This window comes from Papio anubis, chromosome 12 (assembly GCF_008728515.1).
Source record: "Papio anubis isolate 15944 chromosome 12, Panubis1.0, whole genome shotgun sequence".
NCBI lineage: Eukaryota > Metazoa > Chordata > Mammalia > Primates > Cercopithecidae > Papio > Papio anubis.
The window spans coordinates 30,969,478-30,989,050 of NC_044987.1; the positions used below are offsets into that span (position 1 = coordinate 30,969,478).

General features: G+C 36.5%; 1 protein-coding gene across 5 annotated transcripts in view; it reads right to left on the reverse strand.

Annotated features, from left to right (window-relative positions):
- Positions 1-19,573, reverse strand: part of DYNC2H1 (dynein cytoplasmic 2 heavy chain 1) — a 354,596-nt gene that overhangs the window by 190,268 nt on the left and 144,755 nt on the right. For all 5 annotated transcript variants that reach the window (XM_031653015.1, XM_031653014.1, XM_031653012.1 and 2 more), the window contains one exon: positions 1,042-1,107. In XM_031653015.1, coding sequence (XP_031508875.1) covers positions 1,042-1,107 — 66 coding nt within the window. The remainder of the gene's footprint in view (positions 1-1,041; positions 1,108-19,573) is intronic.

Below are 19,573 nucleotides of genomic sequence, written 5' to 3' on the forward strand. Positions count from 1 at the left end.
CCACTACATTATGTGAGTCAGAGAAAAATGTTCTCCTTCCCCAATGACAGTTTATTTATACTTTAGGAGAGAAAAAGAGGAAATATATATATTTCATGAACCTACTGATCATAGTGAAAAACATTATATAGGAAGAAGAAAAGACATCAAAGTTATCAGCAGGAGTTAACGGGACCAAATGAATAAATTCAGGAGAAACTATACAAGTTAGCCAGTGCATGTGGAGTCAGAGAAAAACAAAGAGAGAACATAGGAAGAACTGTGAATGGTCTGCATTCTTTTAACTATTATATTCAAATGAAGGGAACCAGAAAATAGTTAGAATTTGACCAAGTAGAGTAAAGTAGGTCAAAACTGCACTGTCCATATAACATCCCTTGGCACCCTGGCTACTGGAATCTCGCTTTATGATAACAGAATCATAATGAGAAAAATTACTTGCAAATAACTTTTTTTTAAATTGTAAGCAGACAAGAAGTGGTTTCATTAGCTCCAGCTCAAGGGAGGTCCTTTTGAAGTTTGAGAAGGGGTTACATGGCAGACTAGAAATGAGATCATAAACAAGGAAGATAAATTATACATAAAAAGATGAACATAAACCTGTAGGTTCAGGCAAACTTCTGAGAACTGCCCATCCTCATGCCTCACCTGCTGCCTCTTGACAGTTCAGTGGAAGCAATAAATAATGTAGTTTTGTGCCAATATTATCTCACTTTTTCTATTTATGAGCTCTACTACCTAGGCCAGGAAAATAAGAAGGCTGACTCTTCTGTTGCCCTAAGTAAGTGAACCTGGGTTCAGAAAAATGTAGGCAGCTTGGGAGATTTCTTTCCTTGCCTTACCATCACTCTGGAATGTTAGGCTCATCCACAGGGAAGTAGAACTAGAAATCACCATTTTATACTACATTTCTAACTTAGTAAAAGATTAATAGGTTGATACATAATTTCTAGCCTAAAGTAACTTCTAATGTAAACATAAATCTACCCATTAACAAATTTCTATGTTACTGTAAAATTTCTCTCCTTTAATTTGACTTACATTTTCTTGAAAAAGTTCAGGATGCATGCCTCGAACAAAATGCAAAGCGAACATCAACTGATCAGCCTGCAAAGAATAACAGATATTATCTTGCCTTTTAAAAATTTGTGTCTTTGGAAAAGCATAGTCCTTAAAATCTGGCACACAAAAATCTCCATTCTGTCTTCATATGACCTACTTTCATCCATGTAAAAAATTACTATTCAGATTGCTTTCTACATCTTAGAAACACTTCAAGTCAGGGGTGGGGTCAGAGTAAGTGATCAAATTTTTAGAGAAAGCAATAACAATTATGCAGTGGACCCATGTCATTAAAAGACAAAACAAAACTAACTTTGCCAGGTGAAACATTAATACAATTGTGAAATTTAGATTAGTCATTATTCACCAAATCCACCCCATGCATTAGCAATCTTCAGTTTGTCACTGTGTAGGTTTAAACATATGGGTGACTATATGCAATTATGACAACTATTTTCTCTTTCCTGGATAGAATAATCTCCTAAATCAAACAGAAAACTGTAGTGAACTCTTCATTTTCCACACAAGAAGAAAAGTTATACCAAATAAGCACAAACAACAAATAATTCCTTTAATGTGTTATCACTCAGAAAGTTAAAACATGAGTAACTAATTGAGGTTAGATAACACAGAAAAAACTATAAGATAACCCAATATTTCACTGAAACAAAAGCAGAACCAAAAACAGGCTGTCAATAAACAGGTATCAAAAAAGACACCAAATCACATAGAATGAGAGTTATCAAAGGAGAAGGTCATAGCTACTTTATCAGAAAACTAGAACACGGATTATGCTCAAGTATTTCTCACTAAAGGAAGGAGGAAAAAAAGAAGGGAGGATAGAAAAGGAAGGTAGAAATTAAGATTCAGACTTTCAGGAGCAATCTAAAAGACAAAATGAAAGAAGGAAGAAACAAAGTCGAAGAATGTAGGAAGTGAACTAAATAATATGCCACATACATTCTACTAGGTGCTGCCAGTAGTCTTAGGAGGATCATACTCTGACTTCAACTCTTTGACATTAAATAATACATTTACAAAGAACTGAAAACTAATTATTTTTCCGTAAGTAAGAATTGGTCCAATTTCTAAGAACATATTAAATTAAATAAGAGCCACAAGTTTATATAGGGCATACAAAATTAAGTAAATAAAATTATGTCTTTATTAAAATATAGTAAAACATCTTTCTGGCAAAACAATACTGTGTCAGACATATAGTATGAAAATGGATAAGATATAATTGTTACATGATGTATCAAAAACAAGACTCTTAAATACAAGGTACCTATGCAAAATAAGATTTGATGTTTTAATATTTTAAATGTTGTAGAAATAAACCAACTTGTTTCCATTTACAGGAAGAGTGTTTTTAATCCACACAGTATGCTAACTCTACTCTCCATGAGACTGGGTAGGCTTTGTTCTCCACTGCAACCCTATTGCCTACAATAGGCAGGTGAATAACAAGTATTTCTTATAAGAACAGTCTCTTTACATGGGCATTAAGAACCCACACAGGGCCAAGCATGGTGGCTCATGCCTGTAATCCCAGCACTTTGGGAGGCCAAGGCAGGCAGATCACCTGAGGTCAGGAGTTTGAGACCAGCCTGGCCAACATGTTGAAACTCTGTCTCTACTAAAAATACAAAAATTAGCTGGGTGTGGTGGCATACGCCTGTAGTTCCTGCTACTCGGGAGGCTGAGGCAGGAGAATCACTTCAACCCTGGAGGTGGAGGTTGCAGTGAGCCAAGATCTCGCCATTGCACACTCCAGCCTTGGCAACAAGAGCGAAAATCCATGTCAAAAAAAGGGAAAAAAGAACCAACACAGGTCCAGAATCAAGAAACTGGATACAAATTCCATCCCTCCTATTTTACTAGCCAGGTGATCTTAGCCAGAAACAAATTACATCATCTCTCTTGACCTCAGTTTCTGTCTCTGTAATGAGGGGACAATAATATTAAATACTATCTACCTCACTATATTAATAATTAGATTAGATAATGTATCTGAAGCACTTAGCATGGTACCTAGCACACTCTAAAAGCCCAATAAATATTAGTTATCATTTTATTAGTACTAATAATAATGAATAAAATGGATCCTACATTTTATTCAATCATTATTAATCTTTTTGTCTATGGAACACAATTACCAACGTGTAGGAAATTAATATAGAAAATCAGCAATTGGTGTCTCAGTTCTAGCAAAATGGAAGATGAAAAACTAATTTTCAAAATTTCCAGCTACAAATACCTAAAATCTTGGATAAAAGGTTCTCAAGCATCAGAAAAAAAAAAGAGGGAATTGGAAACCACAGTGGCATTAAAAGCAGCTATGGCTGCCTTGGAGGAAAACAGTCATGGTAACCTAGGGCACAACCTACCTGAGCCAACACAAGGAGAAATATTAACAGTGAGATTGCTTTCTTTCTAAAACTTGGGCCCTTAAAGAATTACATTATCAGTAAAAACATGAACCAGAAAAAAAGTGCCCATGCTCACATGAAACAACAAATATACTTGAATCTGGGCAAAAGAAGTATCCTCTGAAAAAATTAAACATCATACTTGTGCCGAGCACAGAGTTAAGGCATAAATTTTAACTATGGACTGAAAAGGAGTCCCTAAACAACAGAACTAATCGTGATGTCACTGGGTTACCTCGGTAAGAGTTTAGGCAAGCTTGCTTTAGAGAACTACTCCCCTAACCCGGATCTCAAAGAACTCCAAAAGATAAAGTATCACTGAAGATGAGTTCATGGTCCAAAAGTATCAGCAGGAGAAAACAATCCACTGTAAGCAAGGGTCATTAGACACATCAGAAAAGAAGACTAAAATGTTAAGAATTTCAGATAATAGAACAATCTGAAACAGACTCTAATACAAGTATCATTAAATACTCAAGAATGTAAGAAGGGACTAAACATCCCAGAAGTAGACAGCTCTTCTGAAAAAGGCAGATGAAGGAGGGGAAGAGAACTTTATAATCATTTAAATTAGACCTAGATGAAGAAAAATTTGTAAAATATAAGTAAAATGAAAGAAAAACCTAAGGAAGTTACCCACATTAAAATAAAATTGGAACTAAATTTTTTAAAAATTGAATACAAAAAGTCATACCTGTTAAAATTTGAACACACACTTTGTATAACTATATGAGCACAAATAAATTTGTGAAGAATCAAACCAAATTTTTAACACCTGTTATATAAGATCTAAAAGGGGGTATCAAGTTGGGGAGAGACTGAAAAGGAGACTTTTTTTCTTTATTTATACATATACATCATTTGGCTATTTCAAAGAGCACGAATAACTTGTAATTTAAAAAATTAAGTGGCATACGTTAAAATAAGAATCTTAAGGCTAAGTACTTTATAAAATACCTGGTATAAATAAGGTTCAGAGATTTAAAACTCGAATAGATTGCTGTTGAGAATGAAATTGATGCTGTCTTTTTTGGAGGGCATTTTATGTGTTCCTTAACATTCTACATGTCCTTAAATTAAGAAATTTCACTTCTAGAAATTTAAGCAAAGGGATCACATATGTGCTCCTAATAAGAAATAAGGATAGGCTTTGAAAGATTGTTTATAACAGAGGGAAAACTTAAATAACAATGTCCAAAAGTCTATCATAAATAATAATCACAATAAAATATATATAGCATAGTCCATTTTGTAGAAGGAGGAATATGTTTATAAAAACATACATATATGGATAAATATCTGCAAAAACACATTAAAACAGATACCAAAATTTAATCAGTGATTTAATTTTGAGATTGTAGTTCCTTTTTGTTTTCTTTATTCTTATATGTATTTTGCAAATTTCCTAAAATAAGCTTGTATCATTTGCATTTTTTAAAAAAAACAGTAAATGTTTATTAACAAAAAGAAGACATCTATTAAGCACATATCTTCGTACCAAGTTTTAACAGATAATTTGTATAGCTTTTCCCATACTGTAAATAATATTTTACATCTAGTATATGTATGTGTAATTATAAACCGACAGATTAGGATAAATACGAGATTAAGTCACCATTTATACAAAACATACATACAACGAAAAGACCTTCCTGTAAATACTACTAGCAAGTGATTTCCTTGCCTACAAGAAAATCACACCTACATAAGTAAAATTTATTTTATAAAAGTATATATTGGGGATGTGCACGTGCGTGTGCATGTGCATGTGTGTGTGTGTGTAGTGCTCAATAACTATTTCTTGATTAAGTGAATCAACAAAAAGCAAACATGTGAGCATATAAAAAAATGTTCCACATCATATGTCATCAGAAAAAGGCAAATTAAAATAAGTCACTACTATACACCTATGAGAAAGGCCAAAATCCAAAACACTGACAGCACCAAATAATGGTAAGGATGTTGAGCAACAGAAACCCTCATTAATTGCTGGCAGGAATGCAAAAGGGTACAGCCACTTTGGAAGGTAGGTTAGCAGTTTCTTACAAAACAAAACATATTCTTATCATATGATCCAGCAATTGCCTTCCTGGTATTTACCTAAATGTGTTGAAATGTTATGTCTACACAAAAACCTGCATATGAATGTTTACAGCTGCTTTAATCGTAATTATCAAAACTTGGAAGCAACCAAGATTTCCTTCAGTAGGTGCCGAATGGATAAACTGTGGTCCTCCAGATAATGGAATTGTATTGTATTCAGCATTAAAAAGAAATGAGATACTATGCCATGAAAAAAACATGAAAGAACCTTAAATGCACAATAGTAAGTGAAAGAACACAATCTACAAAGGCTACATACTGACATACTGTATGATTCCAATTATATGACAAACATAATTAGAATATAATTTGGAACAGGCAAAACTATGGACAGTAAAAACATCAGTGTTTGCCAGGGGTTAAGTGAGCAGGAATGAAAAGGCAGAGAATATTTTAAGAGCAGTGAAACTACTCTGTAAGATACTAGAATGGTGAACACATGTCATTTACATTTCTCAAAATCCATGTAAAGTACAATACCAAGAGTGGACCTTAAGGTAAACGATGAACTTCAGGTGATTAGGATGTGTCAATGTAGGTTCAACAGTTTTAACAAGTGTACCACTCTGGTGCAGGATTTTGATAGTGAAGGAGGCTGTATAGTATGTGGGGGCATGAAATATATGGGAAATCTCTATACTTTCTGCTTAATTTTGCCATGAACCCAAAACTGCTCTAAAACATAAAGCCTACTTTTTAAAAAAATGCATTCACAACTGTAACATAACCAATGAACATTACATAGATAAATTTTGTTTTATTTATTTATTTTTGAGATGGAGTCTCTCACTGTCGCCCACGCTGGAGTGCAGTGGCGTGATCTCAGCTCACTGCAACCTCCACCTCCCAGGTTCAAGTGATTCTCCTACCTCAGCCTCCTGAGTAGTTGGGTTTATAGGTGCCCACCACCACACCTGGCTAATTTTTGTATTTTTAGTAGAGACGGGGTTTTGTCATGTTGACCAGGTTGGTCTCCAACTCCTGACCTCAGGTCATCTGCCCACTTCAGCCTCCCAAAGCGCTGGGATTACAGGCATGAGCCACCACGCCCAGCCTACATAAATGAATTTAAAAACCCTCGAAACATAACAGATCTAAGCAATTGGCCATTGTTCAAGTGTGGCTGAAAAACCCCCCAAAACAGTTACAAACAACTAATACGTATATGAAACAACTACCATGAGAATTAAAACACTAGAAAAAGCAAGGCATGTCTTTTGGGGAGACGTGTAGTGTAGTATTCTTAGGTATTAGGTTAAAATTCAGATTTGTAGTTAAATAATGATGAGGTGGAGAAGCTACTAAGATGAACATTTTATAAATTAATGGATCTTTAAAATGATTATAATAACATATATAGTTTAAGGTAAAGAAATACATAATGATAAAGACAAATAAGACAATAAATTGTATTAATTCAAAACCTTTATCAGTTAATGATGTAGTTCAATACTTATAATTTAATGATATAGCAAATTCTTTTCATTTGTTTTGATGTTTGTTTTTACAGACACGGTCTCATTCTGTTGCCCAAGCTGGAGTGCAGTAGTGTGATCATAGCTCACTACAGCCTCAAACTCCTGGACTCCAGTGATCCTTCCACCTTGATCCACCTTGACAATGCAAAGTGCTGGGATTACATGTATGAGTCACCATGCCTGGCCTAGTTAATTCTTTATGACATATATATATGTGTGTGTTTTTATATATATGTCATATATATACACACACATATATATACAAATGTACACACGGTACTACCACATTTATTTTAGCCATTTCTTCACTTGTACTGAGAAAGAACAATGTAGTCTCTAGGTTTCAGGAACAGAAGTAAAGCCCCTGTCATTCTATGATCCTCAGATTACCCACTGGAGTCAGTAAACTAATTGCTAATTATTACTGAGCCCAACACTCCAAAATGTTGTCAAAAAATAGGCACATAATATGTGGACAATAAGTGGGTAATGGTGGTTACCTTTCTCCCGTTATCTGGTTACAGAAGATATCCTGACCTTAAGGATGAGCATGTAATTACAGTGTCAGTCAATCACATTGTATTACTCCATAGACATTGATACAAGGGTTGCCACCTGACCTAAAACAGGTCAACGAGGATCTTCTTCCTTAATTTTCTAAGCTGGAAATGGCAAAGAAAGCTCTTTTTGCCCTCTATCAGGTTGCCTACCTGTACCAATAAATTCCTTCAGCCATAAGTATTTAACAATAACATCATAAAGGAGAACAATAATGATTCAAGAATAAAACTAAAAACACAATTTACAGAAAAAGAGAAAAAGAACATGAGCTCAAGTGCATGGCTGCATTATTTCCAGTTAAACAGAATTAAAATTAAGAATGAATAAATTAAGGGACTGGGTGCCATGGCTTATGCCTGTCATCCCAGCATCCTGGGAGGCAGAGGCGGGCAGATGACTTGAGCTCACAGGTTCAAGACCAGCCTGGGAAAAATGGTGAAATCCCATCTCTACAAAAAGTACAAAAATTAGCTGTGCATGGTGGTGTGCACCTGTTGTCCCAGTATTTGGGAGGCTGAGGTGGGAGGATGGCTTGAGCTCAGGAGGCAGAGGTTGCAGTGAGCCGAGCTTGTACTACTGCACTCCAGCCTGGGCAATAGAGCAAGACTCTGAAGGTCTGAAGGGAAGGGAAGGGAAGGGAAGGGAAGGGAAGGGAAGGGAAGGAAAATGAATAAATTAAGTTTAAGGCTTTCTGAATAGTTATTTTTTTTAAGAAAAACTGTCAAAATCAAAAATTGAGCAAATATTTTGGTATCTTTAAAATCCTTCATCTATTTTTGCTTTATCAGATCAAGAAATCTGGTCACTTTAATTCAATGACAATTTATTTCAATATACTTGAGTTTTGTTAAAAAATATTTTAATATCAAGGGGATATATAACAAGCAAAATCTCAAGTGAATAACTCTCTAAATGAATAACTAGCTAATGAAGAAAAATTAATAAGTGAGTAGGCCACTACATGGTATAAGTCAACCATACCTCCCATACCATTAAATCCCATACACTCTAGTAAATAATCAGAGTAAAACTACTAGATCAGGATTAATATGACATTAGGACATCTTAAAGTGAACCTTAGTTGAGATCAAGTTCACATTTCCAGGGATAGTGGTTTGTTTCAACTGTATCATATCAGCAAGAAATCTTCAGCATCAAGCAGGATGCACTAGAATTTCAACCCCAGTATCCTCTAGATCTAAGCTAAAGATTATTAGCTGTAAATCTTAGTTTCTTTTTCTGTATAACAGAATTGTTGTAAGCATTAAATGGCAGTATATGTAAGGCACTTAATAAAAGGTGATCAGTAAAATAACTATCTGATATACAGTAAACTGATATACTATATAATAGTCATATCAAATTTACTTCCAAAACATTCCATAAACCCATGATCCTCAAAGAGACTAAGAAGCAGTAAAAAAATCTAAGTAATTCATTCCTTTTACTTCTCCTCTATTATATTTATTGCTTTCAAATATGTTCAATGAAAAGTATAAAAGAAATGTTACCTTGTGAAGAGAAGTCATGCTTTAAGCTCAAAGCAGTTTACAGAACATTGAACTTGGGCACTCACATATTGCTTGAGACTAAATCACCCATTTTAATGAATAATTTTATGCACATTCAACTGTATTTTCAGAAAAGTCAAAGGATTAAATACAATTCTAGAAGTTTCAAAGTTATTTAAGCAGAAGAAAACTGTATCACTTACTAAGACTCACTTTAGTAGCCACAAGTTATAAAATTTCTAAATATCCAACCAGAGAACTTCCACTTTTTCATATAAGAAAAACTAATCTTAATAGAAAAAATAGCAGAATCCAAATTAAATTATTTACACACTAAATAAAATCATGTGAGGTTAGTAATATTATAATTTAAAACATAATATATATCTGAATTTTACTCAATCAACAAACAAATTCATATGGAAATGGAGGCAAGGCGAGTGGCATAGACATTAACTTTCAAGAAGTTTCATGAAAACAATTTCTCTTCATATCCCACCATTTTTCTATGCCATTTCAAATCTGAGATAATAATTCCAAGAGGTAAGGGAAACAGTAAGAATATAGTATTCTACTTCCTGTGGATTCAGTTACCTACAGTCAACAGTGGTCTGAAAATATTAAATGGAAAACCCCAAAAACAAAGAATTCATAAATATTAAATTGCAAGCCATTTTGAGTAACATGATGAGATCACGTGCTGTCTGGCTCCATCTTGTCTGGTTCATCAATTGTCCCTTTGTCCAGTAGATCCATGCCATATATGCTACCTGTCCATTAATCACTTAGTAGCCATCTCAGGTATCAGATCAACCATCACAAGATCGGTGAGTACAGTACAATAAGATATTTCGAGAGAGAGAGGTACCACATCATACAATTTTCATTACTACATATTGTTACAACTGTTCTATTTTACTATTATTGTTGTTAATCTCTTACTGTGCCTAATTTATAAATTACACTTTATCACAGATATATATCTGTATAGATAGATATGTATAGGATAATACCAAACCCTACATATATTATGTTTTTTTCTATAGGGTTTGGTATATCTATAGTCTTAGGCACCCATGCGGGGTGTCTTGGAATGTATCCCCCATAGATAAGAGATGACTACTGCACACACTCCCAATCCTTCCTTCCATTTTCTTTCATGTATTTTTATTTATTTATTTATTTATTTTGAGATGAATCTTGCTCTGTCACCCAGGCTGGAGTGCAGTGGCGCAATCTCAGCTCACTGCAACCTTCGCCTCCTAAGTTCAAGCAATTATTGTGCCTCAGTCTCCAGAATAGGTGGGATTACAGGCACACCCCACCATGAGCAGCTAATTTTTGTATTTTTAGTAGAGATGGGGTTTCACCATGTTGGTCAGACTGATCTCGAACTTCTGACCTCAGGTGATTCGCCTGCCTTGACTCCCAAAGTGCTGGGATTATGGGTGTGAGCCACTGCGCCCAGCCCCAACGATTTTCTGTATACTCACCCAATATAGTTGGAAATGAATACTCCAACTACTTCCATTATTTTGTACCTATTCTAAATTATAAAGTGAAATGAAGAAACAATATGTAAAGGCACTTAGATAAAAAAATTGTTTTATTATAATCAAAAGTTTTAGGGAACAAAATATACAATTTATCCTATAATTGTCTGACATAGGTAACTGAAATAAAAACTTTTGCTCTCTTGAAGAAAAAACAATGATATAGCTAATAATATAACCTGAAAGAGCTAGACAGCTTTCTTTATCTGTTTTAGTTTATTAACAGTCTAAATTTCCTGCTACAAAATAAGTCAATCACGTTTCTGTTCCAGGTCAACTTGCTTTCAGTTTAATGTGATGTGAACATTAATAATCCTAATCTCTCTCTATTTCAAGAGTCTACTGTTGCCATACTGCTTTCACCAACATGACAGCAAATTCAGCATGAGAGAAACCTAGCAGATAGTTCAATGTTATGCTGACTGTTAAAAACCCTAAAAGCTTTCATTAAATATAAAATTGGTTCCATCCTTAGTAAGGTTATAGTGATAAATCTTGAGAAATGTATCTCATTGCTTTATGATTAATGTGCTTTCTGAATTTTTATTAATCACTGAAACCCTGTGGAATGCTGAGTTTAATATTACTCAAACAGAAATATGAATTTTCCAAAACAGATATTCTATCAATTAAAACATGTCTTAAAAATTGTAAACAATAGCTTTTTAAAAATGAGTTTCACATGTTCGCAATAGAAAAGTATTATTCAAAGTAGGTAATGAAAAATCCCAACTGAATACTAACTGAAATATTAATAAGCTTAAGCCTCTCAACGTCTCTCCTAGTGAACAAAAATGCTGCCTTTTGCCTAATGTGTGCATTTTTAGAAGACAAAGTAACTTAAAAGATATAACCTCACTACAGTCACTACAGTTCACTAATATATTAAATCATTTTATCCTTCCCAAATTACATTATAAAATTCATGACACAAGTGTTCAAATTTCATCAGTGAATATACTGTATTACTAACGATAAAATGAGAATATATACACTGAGGTAAGATACATAGTTTAGAAACAAGCAACTAACTCCTAATAAGAAAAGCTACTAATATTTGAAATGAACAAGAAGGAAGTTTATATTTTCTTTTGCCATAAACAATTTTTAAGAATAATATTTATTTATAACACATCCACTTTCAAAAAAGATTTGGGGCAGCTTAAAATAACTGTAGCTCCATAACATTTTCATAAATCACAGCCCATTTCAGTGTAAAGGTCTTAGAAATAAAAATGTAAAAACCATTAAGCACATTATTATAAGACTGACCAATAATAAAAGTTCGTAGGCTTAATATATTGCCTAGAAAATAAAACAGATTAAAACTACATTAAAAAAACTACTCATACAAATCGAACAACCTAGAAATATAAATTAACTACATCCAATGATTAAAAATTAGGAGAACAATAATTATAATAAAATAGACTTGTTCTATATAAAGCAAAAGCTTATTTAAAATATCAAGAAAACAGATGAGTATGGCAAGGTAAGGGAGGAAGGTAGAAATAAACAACTTTAAAAACAATAAAGAAGATATAAAACAATAAGATAACATTTATAAACCATAATCTGGTGAAAATTTAAAGGGCTGATAACATCCTGGGTTGATAAAGTGCAACAAAGGAGATAAAGATATACCTTTATTATCATGTGGGTAGAAATACTAACTGGCAAAAAGCTTTCCAGAAAGCAATCTGCTAATATTCAATAAGATTTAAAAAGTAATACTTGGACCAGCAATTTTACTTACAGAAATTTACTGAATAGAAATACTTATACTATATATAAAAATAAGTATACCATATGGGATATTCACTATAGTCATGTATAAGAACAAAAAATGTATAAATCATCTAATATTCACTGAGAGTAGTAGATAAAGTAGTATATGGTCATATTATAAAATACCACACAGTCACTAAAAATAATGACGCTAACATGTTTATACTCATGGAAAGATCTTCAGGACTTACTACAAAAAAAGAGAGAAACTATGGAACAAAATATATAGCAAGAAAAATTTTAAAATTATATCTATATATTTGTACTTATAAATATAAAGAGATAGGAAATGGATGATAAGGAACAAATCTAACCTTGAGCTGGTTTACTCTAATGAAGGAATAACGATGGAAATAGTTAAATGGATCTTTAAGATTTTCTTTCTATACAGTTCCATTAAGCTTGAAACTCTAAAATAATTTAAAGTTTCGTTTGTATAATGAAAAAGTTTTAAGTATTGCATGAGATAATACATTATACAATGTTAGACAAAACAGGATATCTATAACTAATGAAACTCTATCACTATGAAGGTTATCTTCATAATTAGGATCATAACATTTTAGTGACAAAATGGCTTTGAGATAATTTGCTTATAATTTCCCATTTTACTCAAGGTAAAATTGAGACCCAAAAAGTGAGGTTTGGATTATAGTCAAGTGCAAAATATTTAAAAGGAAAACATACAGGGTGGAAGGCAAGATGACCTACTAGATGCAACCAGGCGGAACAACTCCCACTGAGGGGCCAAGAAGACTGGCGGGCCCTAACAGATCTTCAGAGGGAAAGCACCAAGAGTGACACAGGGAAGACACAGAGGCTGGGTTGAAGGAGGAGAAAGCTGGGAACCCTATCCAGAGCTATTGCACACTTGGACTTGTTCCTGGGCCTCAATGGCTTCAGGGACTAGGTGAATTGAACTGGCAAGATGCAACCTTTTCTCACCACAGGCCTCTGGAACCCAGGCAGGAAAAGACCCCTCAACCACCACAGACGCTTAAGTTGGCAGGGAGAGGGGCTTAGAGAAGTGGTAGGGGCAGCAAGCCAGCTGATGTGGAGCCCAGGGGGTTTGGTACCGGAGTATGTGCAGCAGAGCTGGCCAGGGATGGCTATTCCCCTAGGCTCAACTTGCTCCCACTGGAGACTTTAGCTCTAAGGGAACTGTTTGTCCTGAACTCTGCAGGGCAATCTTGCCCATTAGACTAGCTGTTTTAACCTGAGCACCCTTTGGTCTGCTGGTATCTCTGGAAGCCCCAGTCTGGCCACGGCTGCCAATCTCCCCAGGGCAGCCGCAGGTGCCCAGGGGACCTGCATTGGCAGACTGTGCCTGACTGGCAGAGAGCTCCAGCAGAGCTGTCTCCACAGCCATGCACCAGCCCAAGCGCTCCCTCCCCACACTCCAGCTTCCCCACGATCCACAGCAACTCCACACATCTTTGCGGTGCATGTATGCATGGCCAGCTTTTGCTTTCCTTGCCCTGCCAGCATGTGAAAGTGCAGTCTGCCCAACCTCCCACCACCCACCGCCATTGCAAAAAGAGCCCTGGCAGACAGAGAACCAGCTGGCCCCACCCCCGTCAGTGGCTGACTTTTGCGCTAAGATTGCCACTGGAGTGGAACTAAGTGCAGATAAGAGAGGATTCTCCCCAGACCTGAGTGACCACTCCTGCTTGCAGGGGCACAGAGAAGGCACCCACCTTCACCCACAGGGGCCCTGCCCTGGAGCCAACACCACCTGCAGTGTGATCATGCACAGTCACCAGCAGGGGCTTCCCACGCCCTCTCCACAGCTGCACTGCCTCCCTCACCTTGGTTAATGCAAGCAGAAAGGTAGGCACTCTGGTACCATTTAGTACCCTGACACAGCTGCTGCTACCACTGCTGCTAGGACATGCAAACAGGGATGAATCCCACTGTAACGGCACTATGAAACCCTTTGGCTAACACCGCCTATCCAAGAGTAGCGACCAGCGGTCACAGAGCACCTTGCCCCTCCCACCCCACCCACCCCGACTGCCCTACGTGTGGATTCCTAACCACAGTGGATTCCTAACCCCAAGGAGCCAGAGATCAAAGTTGGGGCCCAATACGAGTCCCCAAGAGTTAGGCCACACAGTCCAGGATATGGGAGATGAGCGCTGGCCCACTAAAATCTTCCAGAAACAAAAGCAGTTAACTAAATCCACCTTAAACCTCAAACATTCAATGTCATTAAATAGAATAAAAGGAAAAACAAAAGAAACATCGAAAGGTGAGCAACCTCAGAAACTGAAGATAGATAGGCCCAAAAAGATGAGAAAGAACCAGCCCAAGAAACCTGAAAGCTCAAAAGGCCAGAGTGCCTTCTTTCCTCCAAACAACCGCATCACCTTTCCAGCAAGCAACCACATTGAGATGGGTGAAACGACAGAAATAGAATTCATAATATGGATAAAGAAGATAATAGAATTCAAAATAAAGATCATTGAGCTACAGGAATACATTAAAAGGCAATCCAAGGAAGCTAAAAATCATGATAAAACAATGCAGGGACTGACAGACAACCTAGTCAGTATAGAGAAGAATGTAACTGATCTGATACAGCTGAAAAACTTACTATAAGAATTTTATAATGCAATCTCACGTATTAATGGCAGAATAGACAAAGTGGAGGAAAGAATCTCAGAGCTTGAAGACTTTTTTTTCTGTTTTTAAAAATTTTACTTTAAGTTCTGGGATACTTGTGCTGAACGTGCGGGTGTATTATATAGGTATACATGTGCCATGGTGGTTTGCTGCACCGATCGACCCATCATCTAGGTTTTAAGCCCTATCTGCATTAGGTATTTGTCCTAATGTTTCACTCACTTTTTACCCCATACCCCAACAGGCTCCAGTGTGTGATGTTCCCCTCCCTGTATCCATGTGTTCTCATTGTTCAACTCCTACCTACATATGAGAATATGTGGTGTTTGGTTTTCTATTCCTGTGTTAGTTTGCTGAGAATGAGGGTTTCCAGCTTCATCCATGTCCCTGCAAAGGACATGAATTCATCCTTTTTTTTGTATCCTGAGACTTTGCTGAAGTAGCTTATTAGCTTAAGGAGCTTTTGGGCTGAGACGATGGGGTTTTCTAAATATACAATCATGTCATCTCCAAACAGAGACAATTTGACTTTCTCTCTTCCTATTTGAATACGCTTTATTTCTTTCTCTTGCCTCTTTGCCCTAGCCAGAACTTCCAGTACTATGTTGAATAGGAGTTGTGAGAGAGGGCATCCTTGTCTTGTGCCAGTTTTCAAAGGGAATGCTTCCAGCTTTTGCCCATTCAGTATGATACTGATATTGAATCACATTCAGTATGATATTGGCTGTGGGTTTGTCATAAATAGCTCTTATTATTTTGAGATACATTCCATCAATACCTAGTTTATGGAGTTTTCAGCATGAAGGTGTGTTGAATTTTATGGGAGGCCTTTTCTGCATCTATTGAGATAATCATGTGGTTTTTGTCATTGATCCTGTTTATGTCATGGATTACGTTTATTGATTTGCATATATTGAACCAGCCTTGCATCCCAGGGATGAAGCCAACTTGACTGTGGTGGATAAGCTTTTTGATGTGCTGCTGGATTCGGTTTGCCAATATTTTATTAAGGATTTTTGAATCAATGTTCATCAGCAATATTGGCCTGAAATTTTCTTTTTTGGTTGTGTCTCTGCCAGGTTTTGGTATCATGATGATCCTGGTCTCATAAAATGAGTTAGGTAGGGGTCCCTCTTTTTCTATTGCATGGAATAGTTTCAGAAGGAATGGTACCAACTCCTCTTTGTACCTCTGGAAGAATTTGGCTGTGAATCCACCTGACCCTGGGCTGTTTTTGGTTGGTAGGCTATTAATTACTGCCTGCCTAATTTCAGAACCTGTTATTGGTCTATTCAGGGATTCGATCTCTGCCTGGTTTAGGCTTGGGAGGGTGTATGTGTCCAGGAATTTATCCATTTCTTCCAGATTTTTTAGTTTATTTGTGTAGAGGTGTTTACAGTATTCTCTGATGGTAGTTTGTATTTCTGTGGATCAGTGGTGAGATTCCCTTTATCATTTTTTATTGCACCTATTTGATTCTTCTCTCTTTTCTTTTTTATTAGTCTTGCTAGTGGTCTATTTTGTTGATCTTTTCATAAAACAAGTTCCTGGATTCATTGATTTTTTTGAAGAGTTTTTCGTGTCTCTATCTCCTTCAGTTCTGCTCTGATAGCTGTTTCTTGTCTTCTACTAGCTTTTGAATGTGTTTGCTCTTGCTTCTCTAGTTCTTTTAATTGTGACGTTAGCGGGTTGATTTTAGATCTTTCCCACTTTCTCCTGTGGGCATTTAGTGCTATAACTTTCCCTCTAAACACTACTTTAGCTGTGTACCAGAGATTCTGGTACGTTGTGTCTTTGTTCTTATTGGTTTCAAAGAACTTATTTATTTCTGCCTTAATTTTGCTATTTACCCACTAGGCATTCTGGAGCAGGTTGTTCAGTTTCCATGTAGTTGTGCAGTTTTGAGTGAGTTTCTCAATCCTTAGTTCTAATTTGAGTGCACTGTGTTGTGACACACTATTTGTTATGATTTCTGTTATTTTCCATTTACTGAGGAGTGTTTTACTTCCAATTATGTGGTCAATTTTAGAATAAGTGTGATGTGGTACTGAGAAAAATGTATATTCTGTTGATTTGGAGTGGAGAGTTCTGTAGATGGCGTGGAGTTAGGTCTGCTTGGTCCAGAGCTGAGTTCAACTCCTGAATATCCTTGTTAATTTTCTGTCTCATTGATCTTTCTAATATCGACAGTGGGGTGTTAAACTCTCCCACTATTATTGTGTGGGATTCTAAGTCTCTTTGTAAGTCTCTAAGAACTTGCTTTATGAATCTGGGTGCTTCTGTACCGGGTGCATATATATTTAGCATAGTTAGCTCTTCTTGTTGCATTGATCCCTTTACCATATGCAATCCTCTTGTCTTTTTTGATCTTTGTTAATTTAAAGTCTATTTTATCAGAGACTAGGATTGCAATCCCTGCTTTTTTTTTTTTTTTTGCTTTCCATTTGCTTGGTAAATATTCCTCCATCCCTTTATTTTGGGCCTATGTGTATCTTTGCACGTGAGATGGATCTCCTGAATACAGCACTCCGATGGGTGTTGCCTCCATCCTATTTGCCAGTCTGTGTCTTTTAATTGGGGCATTTAGCTCATTTACATTTAAGGTTAATATTGTTATGTGTGAATTTGATCCTGTCACTATGATGCTAACTGGTTATTTTGCCCATTAGTTGATGCAGTTTCTTCATAGTGTTGATGGTCTTTACAATTTGGTATGTTTTTGCAGTAGCTGGTACTGATTTTTCCTTTCCATATTTAGTGCTTCCTTCAGGAGCTCTTGTAAGGCAAGCCTGGTGGTGACAAAATTTCTCAGCATTTGCTTGTTTGTAAAATATCTTATTTCTCCTTCACTTATGAAGCTTAATTTGGCTAGCTATGAAATTCTGGTTTGAAAATTCTTTTCTTTAAGAATGTTGAATATTGGCCCCCACTCTCTTCTGGCTTGTAGGGTTTCTGCAGAGAGATCCGCTGTTAGTCTGATGGGCTTCCCTTTGTGGGTAACCTAACCTTTCTCTCTGGCTGCTCTTAATATTTTTTCCTTCATTTCAACCTTGGTGAATCTGATGATTATGTGTCTTGGGGTTGCTCTTCTCTAGGAATATCTTTGTGATGCTCTCTGTACTTCCTGAATTTGAATGTTAGCCTGTCTTGCTAGGCTGGGGAAGTTCTCCTGGATAATATCCTGAGAAGTATTTTTTCTAACTTGGTTCCATTCTCCCTGTCACTTTCAGGTACACCAATCAAACGCAGATTTAGTCTTTTCAAATAGTCCCATAATTTTTGGAGGCTTTATTTGTTCCTTTTCATTCTTTTTTCTCTAATCTTGTCTTCGTGCTTTATTTCATTAAGTTGATCTTCAATCTCTGATATCCTTTCTTTCGCTTAATCAATTTAGCTATTGATACTTGTGTATGCTTCATGAAGTTCTTGTGCTATGTTTTTCAGCTCCATCAGGTCATTTATGTTCTTCTCTAAACTGGTTATTCTAGTTAGCAATTCCTCTAAACTTTTTTCAAGGTTCTTGGCTTCCTTGCATTGGGTTAGAACATGCTCCTTTAGCTCGGAGGAGTCTGTTATTATCCACCTTCTGAAGCCTACTTCTCTCAATTCGTGAGACTCATTCCCTGTCCAGTTTTGTTCCCTTGCTGGCAAGTAGTTGTGATCCTTTGGAGAAAAAGAGGCATTCTGGTTTTTCCAATTTTCAGCCTTTTTGCGCTAGTTTTTCCTCATCTTCGTGGATTTATCTACCTTTAGTGTTTGATCTTGGTGACCTTTGGATGGGTTTTTGTGTAGATGTCCTTTTTGTTGATGTTGATGCTATTCCTTTCTGTTTGTTAGTTTTCCTTCTAACAGTCAAGTCCCTCTGCTGCAGGTCTCCTGGACTTTGCAGGAGGTCCACTCCTGACCCTGTTTGCCTGGGTATCACCAGCAGAGGCTGCAGAACAGCAAAGATTGCTGCCTCTCCTTTCCTCTGGAAGCTTCGTCCTAGAGGGGCCCCTGCCAGATACCAGCTGGAGTGCTCCTATATGAGATGTCTGTCGACCCCTGCTGGGAGGCGTCTTCCAGTCAGGAGGCACGGGGGGGTCAGGGACCCACTTGAGAAGATAGTCTGTCCCTTAGCAGAGCTCAAGAGCGGTATTAGGAGATCCGCTGCTCTCTTCAGAGCCAGCAGGCAGGAACCTTTAAGTTGGCTGATGCTGCGTTCACAGCTGCCCCTTCCCCCAGGTGCTCTGTCCCAGGGAGATGGGAGTTTTATCTATAAGCTCCTGACTGGAGGTATTGCCTTTCTTTCAGAGATGCCCTGCCCAGACAGCTTCTGAAGGATTTAGTCTGTATCTCAAATAAAGATCCTCAACAAAATCACAAAAATTACTATCCTGTTCTAAAAATATATTAACTGTATATTTTTCAACATTTTCTAAGAAGCCTATATAATTGAACCATAATAATTCTATCTCTCT